The sequence below is a fragment of the Crassostrea angulata genome, chromosome 5 (assembly GCF_025612915.1).
Source record: "Crassostrea angulata isolate pt1a10 chromosome 5, ASM2561291v2, whole genome shotgun sequence".
NCBI classification, from domain to species: Eukaryota; Metazoa; Mollusca; class Bivalvia; order Ostreida; family Ostreidae; genus Magallana; species Magallana angulata.
The window spans coordinates 8,589,506-8,612,011 of NC_069115.1; the positions used below are offsets into that span (position 1 = coordinate 8,589,506).

General features: G+C 36.1%; 2 protein-coding genes and 1 pseudogene across 2 annotated transcripts; 2 read left to right on the top strand and 1 right to left on the bottom strand.

Annotated features, from left to right (window-relative positions):
* Nucleotides 1-636: 636 nt before the first annotated feature.
* Nucleotides 637-1,953, top strand: LOC128183769 (uncharacterized protein F54H12.2-like). The gene has a single exon (XM_052852925.1). It carries the CDS (start codon nt 637-639, stop codon nt 1,951-1,953), a length of 1,317 nt encoding a protein of 438 aa, XP_052708885.1.
* An 11,774-nt stretch (nt 1,954-13,727) lies between these two features.
* On the bottom strand, nt 13,728-16,542 carry LOC128183773 (mucin-2-like). Its single transcript, XM_052852928.1, has 9 exons — nt 16,437-16,542; nt 15,889-15,978; nt 15,656-15,757; nt 15,424-15,525; nt 15,182-15,283; nt 14,950-15,051; nt 14,718-14,819; nt 14,486-14,599; nt 13,728-14,068 (listed from the first exon to the last, which is right to left on the bottom strand). Exons 1-9 carry the CDS (start codon nt 16,540-16,542, stop codon nt 13,728-13,730), a joined length of 1,161 nt encoding a protein of 386 aa, XP_052708888.1.
* A 1,255-nt stretch (nt 16,543-17,797) lies between these two features.
* LOC128183400 (uncharacterized) lies at nt 17,798-19,387 on the top strand (annotated as a pseudogene).
* Nucleotides 19,388-22,506: the final 3,119 nt, after the last annotated feature.

The following is a 22,506-nucleotide window of genomic DNA, read 5'->3' on the forward strand; positions in this document are numbered from 1 at the left end:
TTGGTCAATTACAACAAATCTGTATATATATAACGGACAGAGCAGGCAACTTAGTGTCATTCTTAGACGGACCGGTGAGCGCTACACTTCACTTTAAGAAATTCCCTTACGTTTTATAATGAATAGTCAGACGTACATAAGTGACCCTAAAATCTGGGAAGCTTTTTATAAAAACATGGCAGAGAAAAAGTTCAACCCGTACAAATATAAACCCAAACAGATTGGAAGGGGTATGAGAAAACAAAAATCTTACGTAATTCCCATTAGACCTCATTCACTGTTAGAACCCGTTAACCCTATTCCTCAAGTGACACCTATGGCTGCGGTGGAAGAGAGAGCCAAATCAGAACATGTTAAAGACGTACAAGAAGGCGTTCCCTTTATCAAGGTCACCAATGGTATAAAAAGACCATCGCAGCACTCCTCTGTCATTCCTACTTAAAAATTGAAGACGTCAACATCGCACAAGAGGCGGAAGGACAAGAAAATCAATCTTGTGAAGAAAAAACCAGTCTCGAAAAAGAAAACAAACGGAAGATCTAAAAAGCGACATACATCTGGAGGGAAAAAGGCATCACAAAAGCCAAAAAAACTCTTTAAGATCGATAGATACAAGAACGTTTTTAAGCAGTGAAGATGGCCTTCTTAAGCAGTGATAATAAAGACATAGCCCAACCAATGGAACTTTCTCTCTTTGCATCACCCACTAATCAAGTAGCAGTCGAAAAAGTGTATTTTACTGAAGCCAGACCGATTTCCAGTATTGGAGTGTCAGATACCCCCATAGAAATAGTTGTATCTGGATCGGGAGCGGAATATATCGATTTAAAAAGAAGTCGATTGTATGTAAAAACCAGAATTTTAAAAGCGGATGGCTCCTCATTAGCGACCGATGAGAAGACTGGAATTGTGAATCTACCATTGCAAAGCATGTTTTCTCAGATGGATGTCTACTTAAATAATAAGTTGGTTTCCTTTAATACGAATAATTATCCTTGGAAGGCATACCTGAAAACAGTCTTGTTTGGTGGAAAAGAGGAATTATCCTCCCAAAAGCAGTCCCAGTTGTTTTTTAAGGACGATGGAAATTTGGGTGACGCGAACGCCTACAATGGTGGCAATGCTGGACTAGTCCTGCGCTATGGCTATACACAGGAAAGTAAAGTATTTGAACTGGAGGGTAACCTGATGGAAGATATTTTTGACATCGACAAATACCTGATCAATGATGTAGATATCTACATCAAGCTTTTTAGATCTAGTGCACCTTTTCTAATAATGTCGACACAGGACTCTCCGGCTTACAAAGTAGAATTACTAGATGTTGTATACAAAGTGGCCAAAGTGCGAGTCCATCCTGGTGTTCTATTGAATCACAGCAAGCAGATAGAATCTACCCCTGTAAAATACACCATCGCAAGAAATGAATTGAAAATGAACACCATTCCTAAAGGATCTACTGAATTTTATTGGGACAACATTTTTCCTCAGGCAGTACCCGACCGCATCGTTGTAGGATTGGTAGATCAGAAAGCTGTAAATGGGGATTACACAACCAATCCGTTCAATTTCGAGCATTTTGGTGTAACGGATGTAGGAATATACGTAAACGGAGAAAGCGTCCCAGGAAGACCCTTAAAAACAGAATTCACGACAGGGCAATATTCATCAGCATATGCTCGACTGTTTGAGGCCTCTGGAAAATGGAGTCAAGACGCCGGTCTAGTAATTACTCGAGACAACTTTGGAAGTGGATATTCTCTGTTCGTCTTTACCATAGATCCATGTGGTTTTGGTGAAGAATATTTAAACCTGATTCGAAGAGGAAACACCAGACTCGAACTCAAGTTCAAACAAGCAACAGCAAAAGCTGCCAACGTTTTGGTGTTTGCCACCTTTTCCTCTCTACTAGAAGTGGACAAGTCCCGGGACATCAATTACATTCAACCATGAATTCAAAACAGCTCCTCGATTTCGTGCACAATGAACCTGTCCTAAAACGATTTGTAAAAGGAGTATATGCCAGTAATACTTTACCGGAAGTCGTGACGCATTACCCTTGTGCCTTCATCATCAATACGCAACCTTTGCCATTTCCAGGAGAGCATTGGGTCGCTGTAATCATACACAGTTCCTCGGAGGCCGACTTTTTCGATAGTCTAGGGAAACCACCTGGGAATTACCAAGAGATTGAGAACTTTATTTATAAGAATAGTGAATACTGTAACTTTAAATGTAAACGACTTCAACCTTCCTATTCAGATTTGTGTGGGCTTTACGTACTTGTGTTTTTAATATCTAGATTGTGTCTTAAAATGTCTTTGCCACGTGTTTATACTTTATTTTCTAAAAGCATTCAATTAAATGATGATTTTGTACATAGTTTGATACATGAATTCTTGTTTCAATAAACATTATATACGACATGGATGAGTTCTTATAAATATTCGTTCAGTTTTACGTGTCAATTCATTAGAGAATCAGTAGAGGAAAGGGAAACATGGCAACACAGAGCGAATGGTGGAAAACAAAATCCTTACTACCATTTTTAGCACCCACCACAATTTTAATTTGTGGTAGTACACAAAGTGGAAAGACACATTTCACTAAACGACTCTTGCAAAATGCAGATGGCATGTTTTCCACTTCTGTAGATAAAATCATCTATGCTTATTCTGAATATCAACCCATGTTTGACGAAATGATGGCAAACATACCGAGATTTATTCTTCATCAAGGGTTACCCTCCAAGGAAGACATAGAGCAGTATACAGAGGGTGTAAACCACACAATAGTGGTATTAGACGATCTTATGCTGCAAGTTGCGCAATCTCAAGATTGTGTACATCTATTTACTGTGACGTCTCATCACCGTAACGTTACCACCGTGATGCTATCTCAAAATTTGTACCCTCCTGGTAAATATGCCAGGACCATATCCTTGAACTGTCTAAATGTGATTTTATTCAAGAATTACCGTGATTCTCGCCAGATCATCACCTTCGGATCACAAATATTACCAGGATGTGTACCATTTTTCAAAGCAGCATACGAAGCTGCAACACGTCCAAATTTTGGCTATTTGCATGTGTGTTTAGAACCTACCCAGAACAAAGAATACCAACTGCGATCTCATATTTTGCCTGGAGAGGACATGGTTATTTACCAACCCCTATAAATACATACACTTGATCATTTTTACTCATATTGCAAAAATGAATCGAAGAATACGGAAGCAGAAAGCATTTATACGCTTTATGCTAAGTACAAACAGTTCTCAACAGAAAATGATTGTAAAGTCTTTGACCAGTGAACAATACGATGTTATCTGTGAAATAGCCCTAAATATCTACACGGGAACATTTCCTCTCACAAAGAACGATATAAATAAATTGAAACCTTACCAATCGTACATTCGGTCCCTTGAATCAAGAGAAGTCAGTACGAAAACGAAATGTGGGATTTTATTGAAACATCTACCATTAATTTCGCTGTTATTGAAACCTATTGTACATCATATCGACAAATATGGCGAGAGAAATGATACTAGTACCTAAATTAAAATACGAACATCTTCTTAAAAAAATCGAGGACAAAGAAGAGCCTGTTAAACCAGACACAATGAATGACAGTAAGGATGAAAAACAAATGCCTGAAAAGACATTAACCGATACAACACCGAGTGAATCAATCAACGACACCTCACAGACAGGGAGTGGTTACGTCAGCAGAACTCAAACAATAGGAAAACCCCCTGGTTTAACCATGAAACGACGCAAGAAACAAGTTCCCTGGCTTACGTACTGAGTGTTAAATTGAAAGAAAGAAAAAGACTCCTTTTATGATAACATTTTATTGTATATACTGTAATGATGTAATCAAAAACATTGAACTGAAATGTGAATATCATAATAAATTCGGGTAAACAGTTTTATTTTCATACTTTTTCTTTCAATGAAATCCAAATGGCAGCGTATCTAAATTGGGCAGAATTCTTCTTTTAGTGTATACCATTTGATAATGTTTGGTTTCTACCCGGTTTAACAACTTTCTTTTCCGACTGTCCCTGGATATTTTACATGGGTTAATAATTTCGATTTGCTTATCTTGCCCTGTGCAAATTAATGATTTAATAGCTTCAAAATTGATCATTTTAGAGTTGGTCCAATTTAATGTAAACCTTCGAACTTTACATTCTTCCTTGCCCGAGGGTGTGCGATAGGCATAATTTTTGGGGCCCCCAGATACGAATTCCACTATGTGACCGTCTTCTGGTTTGATCTCGTTGGTTAATTCCCCTAAATAATTTCCAATAGGCAGATAATGCAAGTCATCCGACTTTTGTGTTTTGAAAATAACACTATCTGTGTCGAAATACAAAACGTTTTCCCCTAATCTATCTAATACACTATAAAGTCGCAGCCGCGCATGTGCAGTAGTAAAACTTGCTAGAAATATGTTTGTTTTGCAATCCGGGGGCATGAACATGGGATGGTTACTCCACTCAAATTGAAGAGTGTCCCTAGAAACAATGTGAAAATTGTGCGGGACTTTTGTGGGATCTGACAGAATTTGAAAAAACTTATCAGTTTCGGATTCGTGAAAAAACAAGGATTGTTTCATGCTTAGCCTCTGACCAAACTTTCCCCAAAAACTATTGAGGCAGAGTTTGGCTAAACAGCGCAGACCTGGATTCGTCTGAATTTTTTCATACTCTAAATCTATACCCTCATTTTCTTTATATCGTCGAATGTAATTCCGTTTCGACTCTTCAGTGTCACACTCGGGAGGAAATCCCGATGCCTCTTGTTTGATTTTTAGGAACGTGTTGACGTAGTTTGCAAACAAACCCCCCTCACCAGACAAAGGGTCATATTGGGACGATTGCTCAAAATGATAGATTTCATAAATTTGTAAAATTTTGTACCCTTTTTGCAATGCCATTTGGATTTCGGGGGTACACCATGTACCTATAATAGCTCTTTCCTCTATAGAACAGACACAATCATGCTGATTTTCATTGTCCGCACACGTTCGGCACAACGGAAACTTCAGTTTTCCTTGGGATCGATATGGAAGCACGGGGTGGTACAAATTACTAGGAGGAAGGACTTTGATTTTAGCAAGACCGAAATAACTTGACATGTACGAAAGCCGAGAAGGATCATTCGAGATTCGAGATTCGAAATACGAGATTCGAAATACGAGATTCGAGATTCGAAATTCGAGATTCAATATCTAAATTAACCAATCAAATCATGGATCTGAAACCTGTATCTTAGCAACATCAAACTGTTCTAAATAAAGATCATTCGTACATGCTCTTTCCTACAAATAAATGTCTTAATAGCTCTTATATAGTGGTTATAAAATGGTTAAATTAACTTTGATGAATTAACCTCACACAGTATAAACCATTAAATTAGAAATAACACTGTTGGCTTTGCGAATCTAAGTGGTTTTGTTTGCCCTGTATGTATTTCCCCCGAACAATTTTAACCCGAAGTGTATTCGCCCCAACTGTGTAAAAATCGGCTCGCGAAGAAAGATCTGTTTAATCCAAATGTTTTAGCTATGAAACGAAACTCAATGAAATAATCGACATGTCAAAATATAGGTTATGATAAAGTTTTAAACCATAGAAGATATAATGATTTACAACCTCAAAGACAAAAATCCAGATAAGAATAGTGTATGGTAGGGTATGGCAATGCCGTTGTCGATATGAGAGAGAGAGAGAGAAAGAGAGAGAGAGAGAGAGAGACAGACAGACAGACAGACACAGAGAGAGTTTTGTAGTGTCAAATTCAGTTTGATTTAGAATTTGAAATTGATTTGATTTGTTACAAGCATATATAGACAATAATTAAGCCTCTAAAACGAGAAAAGAGAGGAGGTAGGTAGGGTAGGGCAGACCAACTAGCAAGCTTTAATTTTAACGATGTTAGCGCACCTGTGATTTACATCGACTCTCTCTCTCTCTCTCTCTCTCTCTCTCTCTCTCTCATCACCTAGCATTTCCTTTTCCGTGAGGGGGTTTGGGGTATTTGTGATGTCTTACATTAGCTAGCGAAAATGATAAAAAAAAAACATGAAATTTTCTTTAAATTGTGTGCGGATGTTGTACGCCAAATATCTGTTTGCAGTATATACATTTCAAGAGGGGGGGGGGGGGGGGGGGCTATATAGTCCTAATTAATTTGTCAGTTATTCTGTCCCCACTTTGTTTTCTCTTCGTTTTCCAGGTTTTTTTTTTATTTGGCTCGGCAAATTAATATAAAACTTTCTGTGTAGCTCCATAACGATGCACTGTAGATAAATTATGAGTAGTTTTACTTTTGATAAACAGGTACATATCCGTACTTGATTTTTAATTTTACTCTTATAATCGGATTTAATATTCCAATAATTATAGGGTAGGAAAGAGTAGACGGGACTTTTTTGCGCATATCCTACTGTACCATTCATTCAACACAGGTATTAGCACTCATCGAGTTTGACTTGCTTTCCTTTTCTTTCATCCACTGGATTTAAAGCTATTAATTTTTGAAAATATTTTGAATTTATGGCCTGATTATATATAAATTAGAGCTGCGCTGGTGCATATATTTACCCAAATGGACCAAAATATAACCAAATGAATCTAAATATTTTGACAAAATTAGTTTTAAACGTACGACTCTTTTTCAATTCTAATCGGGTATGTCCTTTAGAAAAATCTTGAACCACACACATTTTAGCAAATAAAACGGCAATTGTTTCATTTTTTAAGGGGAGGGAGGTGGTGCAGGTAAAGGACATGTATTGCTTGTGACAGTTGTGCTATACTCTCATTTGTTATAATAGGTAATACTACATATTGATATAAAATGAAAGTTTCCAATTACACTGTACATAGCTTCTATCACGCATTTTGAACCGTGCGATAGTTTAAAACAATTTTCAAAGCATTTAATGTAATTCAACCGATCATTTTTGAAATTTAATTTTCTGGATCCCCGCCTGATACGTCCGCCTTCTTGTATATTAGAATTACATGTACGTTGACCATATGTACACATTAACTTAATCGGCTATGTTATGGGACGATAACATTTTTTATCAATGTTTTTGCAGGATATGTAACAAATAACAGCCTATTTGTGGGTTTTTGCACTGATTATTTGAGATAATTTGCCGCCATCTTTTATGCATTCCACACACCACTCACAGTTTCTTTATTTGGTGTTCTGTGTGTATGGCGACAAATTGGTAAATTTGCACCACTCACCCCTTGTAGCTTCATCCTGATTACATTTTATCTGGCTAACTGTAATGTAGTAGTATATTAAATACATACATCTTTGTTTGCAGTGCTTATTTACATCTTTAGAGATTTACTTACAAAAAAAGTAAACATTTGTGTGACTTATATGTAATTATTGTCAATTTTGGTGCGGTGGGGGTAGGGGGTAGGAAACTACAGAGAAACTTAACTTGGCTGTGAAACATATGCTTTTATTCTTTCTTGTTGATATATCAATGAATGAATTATAACAAAATATATGTACAACAATTAATTTTGAAATATTCATGCACAATCAAATAAAAGGTTTTACTGTTCTCTGCGCAAGAAATCGGCAATGTGAACAAATTGGCACCCTATCATCCCTACCTTTAATTGTAGAGAGTAGGTATCCTTCTATATTGAAAACAATTCCAAAAGTAAGACTCATAATAAGTTGTTTACTGAGGAAAAGGAAAAAAATTGTATTTATTAAAAATTCCGTATGATGTGATAATATCTCAATGATTTGTTTATAATCATAGTACTAGTGTATCACTGTTTGCATACATAAAAACGATAAGTAATGCTTATATTAATTAGTGAAACAGGACAGATTATTTATATTTAGATTATTTAGATACATGCACTAATCTTCATGCGGGGATCTAGAAAGGAGGGGGTCAGGGGTTCTGGACCCCCTCCTCGGGAAAATTGGAGCTTATTCAATTTACATAGTAAAATTTTTTAAAATTGGCCTAGGACCCCCTACAGAAAAAATTAGCTACGCTTATGAAGTTCTCTACCATAACCGCATTTTTACACAAAAGGGGTGAATAAACCCGGGTTTTAAACTATTACTGGTGGTGAAATACCTTAGGGTTCAAACGCATCAGGTGGAAATGCACCAGGGCAAACAAAATCACTTAGATCCGCGAAGCACACTGCATTATTACTAGTCTACTTAGATATCCTGTGTAAAAGCATGTACGTATGTTTTATTTAGAACAGTTTGATGTCGCTAGGATACATATTTTCAGATCCTTGATTTGATTGGTTAATTTAGATATTGAATCTCGAATTTCGAATCTCGAATCTCGTATTTCGAATCTCGTATTTCGAATCTCGAATCTCGAATGATCCTTCTCGGCTTTCGTAGACATGTCCTCAAAATCATCCGTGATGATGGTCGGGTGACCCACGGGATAACGACAATATTTATTCGTCCAAGGGTAGAGACTCGTGAAATCGTAATACTGAATCTTTTTGTCCTCTTGAGCTTTATAATGTAGTTTTATGGCATTTGTGCGACCGCCAAAAAAACTTTCACGAGGGTCCAGTCTGTCTTGCAAATCCAACGTAGAGACAAAGTGTTGCAATTCTGTGTTTTTTGTCAATTGATATCGAAACTGGTGCTCCCATACGACGACTAGCCTGTATCCACGCTCTTTGAGTTCTCGTTTTCGCTTTTTGGTCATTTTGAAGAGTTCGTCCAACGTTTGGTTTGTCGCCGGGTGTTTGACATCTAATCGGTCCTGCTGGAAGCAATCCGGACATCCATGGTACACACAACCTACAAACACAAATGTATAAATCATGTTTTTAAAAACAGATTCGCCGCCGCCGCCGCCCCCCCCCTCCCCTCCGTTAGGGAAAAGGAAGGGGCAAATTCAGAACCAACATTTTTCCACAGTAAAATGTTTTACCATAGAATTCGTAGATGGTGTCTTTCCCCTGAGGATTCTCGGCAAAACCGTCGCATCGATAATTGGTGTCTGGTACATGGTATTCTCCTCCATTCAGAGCATGACGGATGTGTACAGGTGTACCTCGTTGTCGACTTCGTTGCATGATCCATTCTAACCATTGAATAGATATTTTACTGTAATTGTCCTTGCTGACATATCCTTGGGAAGGTACGACCGCAATGGGACTCGTTAGTCGTTGTTTTCCCACTTCCGTATTCTCCTCCTTTTCTAGGTCACTGAGCGCAATCCAATCTTCATCAAGCCGAACCCCTTGTACCCCTTCAAACTTGTCCAACGCATGCCAGGTAGACGTCTGGTCTTTTGTGATTTCTACTTCGGTGTTGTGTTTCAAAAATAAAGTTTTATATATACCCATGCAAACACTTGCGATGGTTACGTAATCAAAGGGGTCTACACCATCTTTGATGTTCGTAGAAATGGTTCCATCGGGTCGAACGTTTGACGTTTCTGTCGTCGTGGCTTGTAGGACAGTATTTCGAAACGCCATACAACCCCTTCTTAAGATGTCAACGTCCGAGCGACAGTATTTTAACATCTCTTCTTGAAAGTTAAATATTTCCGAACTCTTACTTGCATGCCACGTGACCAATTTTTTCCTCTCTCCCGACGACATGAAATTGTATCCGTAGTCTTCTAGAGCAGGATAGGGACCCACGTAATTTTGATGTTCCTTCGTATTAAAAAAATGAGGAAAGTATCCCTTGCTAAGTTCCTCTAGACCAAACGCTTCCGGAATCTTTGCTAATTTCATGGGAAGGAAATTTAACGAATCCAAGAATGTGAGATTGAGTTTCTTGGCGATGTGCATGTACATTATTTTGGATCCGTTGTAAATGATTTTATCTGGTCGAATCGAATGTCGGTCAATGAGTACATCTAATATCGGATACAAGTCGAAACTCTTGGCGTTGTGGGCGATTAAAATCGTGTTCTTAACGTGTGGCTGAGTAATGTAGGCACAAAACTGCTGTGCAGCGTTTTCGCCGCAAAAGATCAGTTCTCGGTGACCGCAAGTATCTGGACAGGGAGGGCGAACGAATTTTGATTTTTTCATTTGAAAGCATCTTGCGCAGCGCGCACCACAGTGGCTACATTTTGAATCTTTTTTCAATTCTTTTTTTTCACACGAGGGGCAAGAAGTCTGTAATACCGTAAAATTGACTTTATGAAGGTGTAGTCCGCAAGACGGATCTTTACAATTTAGGCACAATCTGCAGCTTGCACACTGCCGATCTTTCTTGGCACATTCTCGACATCTGATGCAAGAGGGGGTATAGCCTTGATCGCATTCAAAAATGTCATCCTGACGAGTCTCAAAATCGTAAAAGATGAATTTCTTCTCCGCTTTTTCTGGATCCGTATTGTATGCCTTTTGATAACAAAGATGTGTCCCTACATGGTATTTGGAACAACTGGAACACTGCCACTCGCCGCATACATGGAGCTGAGGGTTGCGTTTAGCCGTTGCCAGTTTAACGCGACATTTCTTACACTGATACCACAATTCACATGCAGGGGGAACCTTGTTTTTGTGCACCATTTTACCGACTTTGTGTCTCTCGAAGCAGGCTAGTGAACGACAGACTCGACCGCAGGATAGACATCCTACCTGCAATTCGGACTCGGAACAGTTATCGTGTAGACATACGTCACAGGAAGTCGCACAAGAATGTGCACTTTTGGTTTTGTAAGGTTTCAAACACGTATGGCAAAAATAAGCAGCATTGAAAAAGCCCTGGATGTTTCCAATACCATGCCAATGTTTCTCGTTTTCTGTTTCCACATGATATAAATAAAGACTTATTCTCTCTGTGTCCTCTTTTGCAACCCGGACGAATTTGTTTCCTACCCGAGACGACACTACATTGATATTCACATTCAGAAGGGTTTCGAAAGGTTCGATATCATTTAACCCTAGGTATCTGTCAAAAGGTACGCCTGCTTTGTTACATAGCCAAATTGCCATATCCGTCTGGCATTTCCTGCGCGATTTTTTGAGTAGATTACCGTAATAGTGTTTGGGAACGGTTCGGTGTTCAATCACGTGTTGCATTGTGGCGCAAGAGTCGTTTCCGGTCAAACGAGACCACGTCTCGGCATTAACCTTTTTACAGGTTTTCATGAAACAGAGACCTATGGCAATGGGTAAACAGAGATTGTTGTCATTTTCAACGTACAATACGGATTTCTTCTTATGAAGGGAATTGTTGGGCCCAAACAGTGACGTAACCGGTAACTTATTTCCACTCCAGCTCCCGCCCTTGGGCAAGTCGATAGATCCTACAGTGACGAGTAAATGTTCGTCCACGGGGATCGTTTCGTTCGAATTTAGCACCTTTGTAATCTCGGACATCACGGTATCTGCATTGAGCTTTTCCCACGATTGTAATGGGACGACAATGGAGTTGTTTAAATTAGGATGACTTAACACCACTCTGCCTAAATCAGCATCATGACCCCTAGCCTGTGACAATACGTCATCGAACATGCCATGCAATTTGTCATAAATATCAATTAACTTATCTCCTCTCCATTGGTCATTGAATTTTACCTTGAAGGTCGTGTCACGGGCCAGTTTCGTTTTATAGGTTCGAGTTTCTTTTTTCCATATAAAATAAGGTTTTTCTGCTTCATCATCATCCCCATCGCCCAACTGAACGCTAGTTGATGACTGGTCATTGTCAGGCGATTGTCTTGGTCGCTTGGATGCAGGCTCCAGATCAAGGAGGAGCTCTTCCCATAAATGATCTATATGTTCGTTCCATTCAAGTTCCTTTATTCGGTTCTCGACCTCAATGTCACCGGTTAGACCATTGGCTGCAGCAAACAGATTGATAGTGTCGACATCAGTTAAGGAGTCCAGGATTTCTTTCAAGAGACTATTGTCTGTCATATCTTTAATTTAGAAATACACAACAATTAAAATAAATATTTAGTACGAAAGCTTCTTATTCTCAGTTTACTTTGTTAAGAAATGTTACCAATCAACCATCCTTTTTTTTTTTAATTAAAAAAATAAGAAAAGCTACTTTATTTTTAGAAATAACTTTTAATCAAAACTGTTCAACAATCAAGTCTCTCTCTGGAGAAGGATGTAGTCTCATCCTACTACTAAAAATTATCTTAGTAACTTCATACTCATATAACTCACAACTGTGGGGTTTTTTTTCCTGATATAACATTTATTTAGTAAAAAATATTGGTTTGTAAATAGAAAATTTTTACATATTAAATATTTACTCTATTTCTGTTTTAAAGTTTGAACCCATGATGAGTGAGTATACAGTTTCAGTTACAAGATAAGTGAGAAAAATTTGTGACATAATCATAGCCAATGATATAATATTGTCATAAAAGACTACAAAATCGTAAATCTCTATCTAAAATACTAAGCTAACAAAATCCACAATTCAATCACAGTACTTGATATCAAATCACTCATAACTATTTAGTTAACAAGACTAGATTACACAAAAAAGTCATAAAAATATTTCACAACCAGTAAAAAAAAAAGGTGGACCCTTTGTCCAATGTTAACAATGTACACCCAGTGTTTAAAAAACCACATATCGCAAAAAGCAAACTTTTCTATTTAGGAATGTACAAAATACTAGATCACCCTGGATCACAAAACACTTTAGAAATTTAAAAAAAAAATTGAGGTAAAAGTTTTCAGGTATATAATATTGTCATAAAATTTTAATGCAACATAAAAATAAAAAAAAATCCCTACATGCAGAAGCACACCTGGTCTTTTCCGAAAAACAAAAGAAAAAAAGAAACATGACTAGTCACAGAATCCCTCATGTTACATTTCACTTTCCCGAAATAAAGAAATGTTACCAATCAACCATCCTTTTTTTTTAATTAAAAAAAAATAAGAAAAGCTATTTTATTTTTAAAAATAACTTTTAATCAAAACTGTTCAACAATCAAGTCTCTCTCTGGAGAAGGATGTAGTCTCATCCTACTACTAAAAATTATCTTAGTAACTTCATACTCATATAACTCACAACTGTGGGGTTTTTTTTCCTGATATAACATTTATTTAGTAAAAAATATTGGTTTGTAAATAGAAAATTTTTACATATTAAATATTTACTCTATTTCTGTTTTAAAGTTTGAACCCATGATGAGTGAGTATACAGTTTCAGTTACAAGATAAGTGAGAAAAATTTGTGACATAATCACAGCCAATGATATAATATTGTCATTAAAGACTACAAAATCGTAAATCTCTATCTAAAATACTAAGCTAACAAAATCCACAATTCAATCACAGTGCTTGATATCAAATCACTCATAACTATTTAGTTAACAAGACTAGATTACACAAAAAAGTCATAAAAATATTTCACAACCAGTAAAAAAAAAATGTGGACCCTTTGTCCAATGTTAACAATGTACACCCAGTGTTTAAAAAACCACATATCGCAAAAAGCAAACTTTTCTATTTAGGAATGTACAAAATACTAGATCACCCTGGATCACAAAACACTTTAGAAATTAAAAAAAAAATTGAGGTAAAAGTTTTCAGGTATATAATGATGTCATAAAATTTTAATGCAACATAAAAATAAAAAAAAATCCCTACATGCAGAAGCACACCTGGTCTTTTCCGAAAAACAAAAGAAAAAAAGAAACATGACTAGTCACAGAATCCCTCCTGTTACATTTCACTTTCCCGAAATAATTTACATTTGACTTTCTTGAAATAATAGCTTCTTCTTGCTCTGCAACCTGGTATTCTTGCTGACGGGAGTGGAAGGACCAATTAAAGGTTTCAGGGTTGCAGGTGTAGAAGTATGTGGTGTTTCTGTTGGAGTGACAGGTGCAGAAGCAGTTGGTGGTGTAGTAGCTGGTGGTGCGGAAGGAGCAGCTGGTGGTGGTGTGGTAGGAGCAGGGGAGTCAATATCCATCAATTGCATTGGTATGTCATGCATTCTTGTGTATCGAATTTTAATTGAAAGTCGAATTATGATGACCACAGACACTTTACAGCAAATCGTAACAATGATAGCCCATATCAGATAATCTACAAAACAAATGTAGTTCTCAAAAAACAAGATTTCTTCACATAATTTATGAAACACCATATACTTTACATGTGTTTTAGAAAAAAAATAATTTTACAAAATCTATTTTTTATTAGCGTACAATCTTGCATCAAAGTTTACTTCATCATAAAAATCATCATCAAATTCATCATTTGACTTTGTACAAGGTCTTATAATTTCCTGAAGCTCATATTTTGATGGTAATTTGTTTTCCTTAACTATCTGATTTTTTCTAAACAACCATGAACTAAACTTTTTTTTTCTTTTCACATGTTTTCTTTTTTTCTTACATTTATCTACAAACATATTTTTTATTTTCTTTGTTTTAAATAAAAAGAGTAATAACAAATTAAGTGAACAAATGACAATGATATAGATGGATGAACCAGATATACCCTCTGAAAGATCTTCTTTTTCATCACCCATCATGTCGTGTGTTTGGGTCTTGGGGCTATCTGGAGTCGTTGTTCTTGCTATAATCCCAGACCAAGTCGTTTTCTCAACTGGTTCTGAAAAATACAAAAAAGTCATTCTGAACATTTCTTCAGACAATGTTCAAGAAAATATACTTGCCACGCATTGACTATACACAAACATCACGTGTTAAATACTTTTGAAATATCTTACCTCCATTACCTTCTTTAGAGAGATTCGGTGCTTGGGTCTCTGGGCTAGCTGGAGTCGATGTTCTTGTTGTAATCCCAGGCCGAGTCGTTTTCTCAACTGGTTCTGATAAATCAACAAAGTCATTCTGAACATTTCTTTCTTCTTTTCACCTTGACAATGTTCAAGAAAGTGTACTTGCCACGCATTGACTATAAACAAACATCATGTGTTAAATACTTTTGAAATATCTTACCTCCATTACCTGTTTTAGAAAGATTCAGTGTTTGGATCTCTGGGCTAGCTGGAGTCTTTGTTCTTGTTGTAATCCCAGGCCAAGTCGTTTTCTCAACTGGTTCTGAAAAATAAACAAAGTCATTCTGAACATTTCTTTCTTCGTTAAACCTTGACAATGTTCAAGAAAGTGTACCTGCCACGCATTGACTATACACAAACATCACGTGTTAAATACTTTTGAAATATCTCACCTCCGTTACCTGTTTTAGAGAGATTCAGTGTCTGGGTCTCTGGGCTAGCTGGAGTCGTTGTTCTTGTTGTAAGCTCAGGCCGAGCCGTTTTCTCAACTGGTTCTGAAAAATCAACAAAGTCATTCTGAACATTTCTTTCTTCTTTTTTACCCTGACAATGTTCAAGAAACTGTACTTACCACGCATTGACTAATCAGACTATACACAAACATCACGTGTTAAATACTTTTGAAATATCTTACCTCCATTACCATCTTTAGAGATATTCAGTGTTTGGATCTCTGGGCTAGCTGGAATCGTTGTTTTTGTTGTAATCCCCGGTTGAGTCGTTTTCTCAACTGGTTCTGAAAAATTAACAAAGTCATTCTGAACATTTCTTTCTTCTTTTTACCTTGACAATGTTCAAGAAAGTGCACTTGCCACGCATTGACTATAAACAAACATCATGTGTTAAATACTTTTGAAATATCTTACCTCCATTACCTGTTTTAGAGAGATTCAGTGTCTGGGTCTCTGGGCTAGCTGGAGTCGTTGTTCTTGTTGTAATCCCAGGCCGAGTCGTTTTCTCAACTGGTTCTGATAAATCAACAAAGTCATTCTGAACATTTCTTTCTTCTTTTCACCTTGACAATGTTCAAGAAAGTGTACTTGCCACGCATTGATTAATACACAAACATCACGTGTTAAATACTTTTGAAATATCTTACCTCCATTACCTGTTTTAGAGAGATTCAGTGTTTGGATCTCTGGGCTAGCTGGAATCGTTGTTCTTGTTGTAATTGGGATTTGTTTTGGCTCTGAAATTTAAAAATAGAATTAATGAAACATTCGGAATGCCTCTGATTTTCGAATTTATATTATGTCGAACCCGATCTTAATTTAAATATTGAGCGTCTGTTTGCAGTTATGTGTACTTTTTTAATGACCGATAAAAGATTAATTTACAAGTGATCATCTCTATACCAACATGAAAAAACAGATTGATGCAAATTTAATTACTTCAGTACTACTTGTCCAAAAAAAGGGGGTAGGGGTGAGGTTCGTTATATGGGATATGTACAAGATAACTTAATTGAAACTGAAAAATATAAGACTTACCACATTGTCCGTTTTTTTGGTCTAGTGGGTGAATTCGTACCGATGACATATTTCCAATTACGAATACAGAGTTCAGTCTACATGATGTCACAAAAACGTCTCGAACTTCTGACGCGTGCACCGTGATATTAATACAAGGCGAGTAACATGTCTTTACGATTCTGTTGGTACTCCTTGGCAATACAGCACCAAAAACCACAGGACATAAAACAATAGACATAAGGAACATCATCTTTACGGGTCTCTCCCCCATCTTTTCTCATCGCCTGCATGTGTGTAGTGCGTGAAACATATCCGCGCGAAAATTTGGTCACATGATCATTTCTCTCTCTCTCTCTCTCTCTCTCTCTTTCTCTCTCGTGGAAACCCTCATACAGTGATACACACATGATGACAGATATTGAGGCATGGTTTGGGTTAAAATAATGTGAAATATAGACTATCACTTTAACGAAGGAATTCATAAATTACATGTAAATGGTATTGATGACACACACTTAATTATTAGTGTGTTGGATAAGGGTATCTTTTTTTGCGCAAAACTTTAGTTGAATCTGTTTGAGATTGTGATTGACATACATGTTATAACAATTTACATGGAGTGTAATGCAACATATAACGGACATTGCCCGGTCTGTATGGAACGATTCTATCCGGGTATTGACTTCTCGTGACCTACATTAAATATGACATTCGTCACATTCATAGGTCTTTGCACCTGATTTGTAAAGAACTTTGTATTCTTGGAGATAACAAATGATGATACGTGTAAATATTAACCCATTTTAAACTTTATGCTTTTATATCACATCTACTCATGGAAAAAAATCAGATCATTTAATGTCTGTTTTTTCTACTTTTTAAAATATGTACTGTAAATATTAAGTCCTAAACTCTATCTAGGTATAATTCATTGTCCTCGGTATTGGATCACTGGAACACTGTGATAATTTTTTATTGTACTTGCAGTAATACTAGAGCACTTTATCTTTCTAATGATATGTAACGCTTTAAAAGCAATAAGATACTAAAACTTTAATATGTCGATAATGTGTGAGAAATATTAAGTTATCATGATTATTTCGTCATACAGCTCTTATCACGTTTGATACGGAAACACTTGAAGCGCAGGTGCAATGACTCTAATTGCGCGTTTTTTAAAAACCCCGTTTTAGGTATAAACACGTAAGAAAAGAGACGCTCTAAACAAATTCTTTTGTTTTTCACTCCCATCCCTTTACCACCCACAAAAATCATGCATACCCCCAATAGTCTACCCTCGGGTATAAATAGGTAGGGTGAATTTGACAAAAGTTACTGAGTTATAGACCTCAAACTTAAAAGCGTAGCAACCATGGCTGAAGAATTCTTCAAGTTTCAGTGAGTATTTAAATTAATTTTTCAAATAGGAGAAAAAACCCCGATCTCTCGGACTATATTTTGAAATGGTACAATTTAACTCTTTTTTATGAAAGTTTTAATTTTTTTTGATTTTTTAAAAATTTACTATAACGTAATACATGTACAAATTTCAGAGTTTTTTTCAATTTTATTTTCAAAATACACGTCTTGAACTTAATATGTGTATAACGAATAAAGATCTGCGTGTCTTCAATTAATTAGCATACTTAAGAGAGCTATAAACCTAACTTATTAAAAACATTTTTGACTTATTGAGAAGTATTTTATGTATAGGTGTACATACATGTAATGGTTAAACATAATTTTTATGAGAAGGTCGTATTTTTCTCCATGAATAATGTTCAAAGACAGCGAATTATTTGGGAGAAAAGCTCTGTTGTTCGGTACATTACAACTAATGTTTTAAACGTCTTGTTGGTCTTGTTGTGTTTCAGTAAAACAATGAAATTTATCTCAAGTTATGTCATGACGTATTTTTTTTTCTACATTTGACAAGAACAGCGTTTATTGCTCTCTTAGTTATGTAGAGTTATCTTTCTTGGGTCGTAAAGCATCATTCTGTCTCTCCAGGGAATCTGACATGTACCCATGTACATCTTCCCCCTCAAGATCTTATGGCGATTTTGAGGAAGAATGGATCAAACTAGGAGAGGAGTCGTATGTAGGGATCTTTGAGTCAGGGTAAATTGATTTCTGGGGTTTTTTTTATTGGAAGTTTGTATAAAAAATCATTAAGGTTTTAAAATAAATAAAATATTTTCAAAAAATCTTTATAAATACAGAAATTCTCCAGATGACCCTTACGAGCCCAAAGTTAAAACTGGAGTAAAAAGGAAAATAAGTGAGTCTGAAGACTCGCTTATTCTGACCCGGAGGTATTTTTTTTTCATGCATTATTATCTTTTCTAAAGTCGTATTAAGCAAAACTTATTTTATAATTTTAAATTTTTTTTCTTAACATACTTTCACTTCTTTCTATAATCCTAATTATGTTTCCCCCCTCAGAAAAATGAGCAAAACCACAGAAGAAAATGACGATGTGTTCCCTTTTAAAAACCAAGAAATTGAGAAAGAAGACATCGTTTTAACGAAATTTAGGTAAAAGAAATTCATAAAAATATTTTAAAATTTGTGCATGTTAAAGACAATGAAATCTGAAATGCTAACTATTACAAAAAAAAATCCAGACATTTCTGTTTTACACGTATATTCACAAACTTTAATTACAGGAGGGACAACCCAACAAAATATAAAGCCTTGGAAAGCAGATTTTTGGGAAATAGCCCCGCATCTCCCATCTCTATTGCATCCAGCCCCCTGCATCGCCCAAAAACTGCAACATGCCATCCAACCCACCCTTGCCAATCTATAGCCCATCATCGCCCAGCGACGTGTCATCCAACATTGCATTGCAAATCAGCGTACCAGAATTGAACTCGATCTCTAACCTTCCAACACCTGATCACAACTTAACACCATCCAGAAATACAACAGTGCCCCAAACAACTCCCGCGCAAACCTCTGGGCAGTATCCACTCAAGGCGGAGCTAAGCGCTCTCTGCGAACTCGTGGATTCAGTTCGTGTGGACCTTTTACAAACCTCGATGATTGTTAACTACATTCAGGATTATTTGAAATCTTATAATTAAAGTGTTCAAAAAGTGAAGCTTCCTAGCTCTAAGTGAACTATTTTATAATATATGTAATTTAGAACTTGCTGATTTCAGTTTTATTTGTACCCATATCAAGAAATGATATCAAATGTTTAAAATGAGAACTATTTCAAAGCCTACGTTTTAAACGTCGTTTGTAGATTAAAAAATTGTGTCTTTGGTTTTGTATTGAGATGTATGTAATGAATATTAAATATTTTTGATGATACCTATGTTTCTTTTATTCATTTAAGGAGGCTGGGGGGTTGTTAGCTTAAAATTTTAATTAACGATCAAATTTAGCTGAAAAATTTAGATATCGTCTATATATTTGTCAACAATTATTTGATGAAGAAAAATTTTAAGTTTGAAATTTTACCAATTTCTATATCTTTATATGGAGCACTTCATTTATAAAAAAATAAAAATGCTGCCACACCCCAGCCTCGTTAAAATAAGGATTATTTGTATAAAATGTATCTGGGGAAAACATATTGGGTTCGAAGGAAAAGAGTTAATTTAAGTAAAAAGAATATAATTACTTATACAGCTGTCTTGTATACCGGTATATCAAAGCGTTCTCTTCCTTTTTTGAATTGGATTATCTTGTCCTCGATTAAAACCAAAGTATTTCATTTTCGCAATATGAGAAATTGAATGAAACTTCGAGTTTATATACCAATCATTTTGAATATAAAGGATTTTAGGGATGGGTGACCCTAGACAGACTTATGGGATGGGTGACCCCAGACTGCTTTATGGGATGGGTGACCCCAGATGGATTTATGGGAGGGTGACCCCAGACTGCTTTATGGGATGGGTGACCCTAGACGATTTTTGACCCCAGACAGGTTCATGGTTGTAAGGTCATTGACCCACACTGATGGGATGGGATGTGACGTCACTGACCCCACACTGACCGCAGACTATATACCTTACTACTATCGGAATTTATAGAGAAAATTTTTAAAAATATTCTGGAAAAGTTTTCGGTCCAAAACTCATTACTTAGTGTGAAAGAACAGGTTATGCAGATTTAAGTTTGATGAAACTATGATTCCCTAGAGAAAAGTGGGGCCACGAGATGGGGAGGGGGGAACATAGGAATAGAGAAAAATCTTCTTACAGGTACAACAACAACAGGGGCTTGGCATTACCAAAAAAAAAGAGATGGATAAAAATTGGCAGATTTTCATTTTTTTGGCAAGATCTACTGTACTTAGTTGTCAAGATATTTTGATACTGTTATGCTAATTTGATCAGAATTAAGGCAATTGTTGCTCAGGTGAGTGATGTGGCCCCTGGGCCTCTGGTTTTCTTCATAATCATTTCGGGAAGATTCTGCAATTTTTTGCTACCTTACGGGTATATGGGAGGCATTTTAAGCGGGTGAAGGCCAGTCCCAAGACACAGATTATTCTAACTAAGCAGAGTGTAGTGAAATTAATATCATTATTGTAGACTTAAAGCTTGCATGGTTATGTAAATGTCAACAATACGGTGTGTCGATGTATCTACCTAATGTCCGATATCATATGCAATGTCAACCCGTGCACGGGTAAAAGTCTAGTTAAAATTAAATTACGGAGTCACAAAAAGGCCTTTTGAAATTCGCCTTCGTCCGTTGTCGTCGTTTTTGATGAGTTAATATTTTTTCCTTGTAAATACAAGACCAATTGTTGCTATTTGTATGTGAAGCATCTCTATGGTATGAGTTTTTCCCATTCCATGTATGTTTTCCCATACATTGTATATATAGGACTTAATGCATGACAATGATGTCCATAACGCCCTCTACCAAAATTGTGAAATTCATGACACCTTGTTCAGGGGTTCAGACCTTGACATAGGGCCAATATAGCCATGCAGTAAATTGTTTTAAATCTTATATAAAAAATTCTTTACTGGCATATAAATTTTAGAATAACTGTCAGATAAATCAACGATGGCAGGGATCATGTGGTCCAGTTTCGAATTTCCTGATGTCACCTAAAAGAAAACATGGCCGCACATCCTAACAACTCTGGTTCAGCTTTACGTTAACAATCATAAAAACTAACCCAGCACCTGTATTGTTTTGCGGATAGATGTCTGGGTCTCGTTTCATAAAGAGTCGTGCACCGTTGTATATACAGGACTAGTTTGAATATTTACGTCCGACTTAAGTTAGCCAAAATTTTACGTCCACTCATAGGTAGGCGTAAGTTTGGGCGTAAACATAAGTAAGCATATATTATGAAACGACGATTGTATTTTATCACTAATGCGATTTTCCATCCATTGTAAAATAAAAAATGATATCTATAGGCTAATCACATACATTTGATTATTCAAATTTATAAGATTAAATATGTATAAATATATATTCAATTTTTAATATGTTCGTGTATATTAATTTTCAATAAAAACAAACATTGAAATAAAAAAATTAATTAAATAGTGCGTATAAATATCTATAAATTAGTGCCTATCATGTTACATTGTAAGACACACACCCTCCCCTCATTTTTCACACAAGGCTTTCAAAGTAACTGAAATAGAATAACAAATATTCCTTTTAAAGGAATGATCGGCAATAATGATACATTGATAGCTAGAAGCAATCAGCATGATCAGTTTGATTTAAAATAATTTAAAAAGTACTGTATTTTTACAAAATATAGAATATTTTGAAACTGAACCCCATATTTTCATCATTATAAACAGTCAACAAATTTAATTTTGAAATAAATTTGAGGAAAGCCTTTCGTAAACTCCTTGTCTAGTTTTATATTTTTAACTTAATAAACTGAGTGTAACGTGTCGAGGGGTCCGTACCTAGTCAATTCTAGGGTCTAGAATATAAATAAAATAACAAACAATAATAATTTTCCTCTCTAAAATGATTAGTGATTACAATTGGCCTACAAATATTTACAAAATGGCCTTCCCTTACTGAGGGTAAAATCACAAATGAATCTGGTCGGCCGGGATTGAAACTTTATTAATACCACGAGGTAAACACTATTATATGCCATATTCAGGCGGTAGTGAATACCCGCGGCACGCCCTAGCTGGATAACCTACTGAAGAGGTAAACCCTTAGTAGAGGCAGTCACTGTGTTAATGCCTTATGCAGGACGGACAGTATACAACCTCTAACTAAAGGCGTAC

Bases quoted from the DNA above. Each gene is read 5' to 3' on its own strand.
- LOC128183769 (XM_052852925.1), top strand. From the start codon at position 637: ATGGCCTTCTTAAGCAGTGATAATAAAGACATAGCCCAACCAATGGAA.
- LOC128183773 (XM_052852928.1), bottom strand. From the start codon at position 16,542: ATGAGAAAAGATGGGGGAGAGACCCGTAAAGATGATGTTCCTTATGTC. The intron at 15,979-16,436 runs GTAAAGACATGT...TTTAAATTTCAG, and splicing joins CAAGGAGTACCAACAGAATC to AGCCAAAACAAATCCCAATT. The intron at 15,052-15,181 runs GTGAGATATTTC...TTTATTTTTCAG, and splicing joins CTCTAAAACAGGTAACGGAG to AACCAGTTGAGAAAACGACT.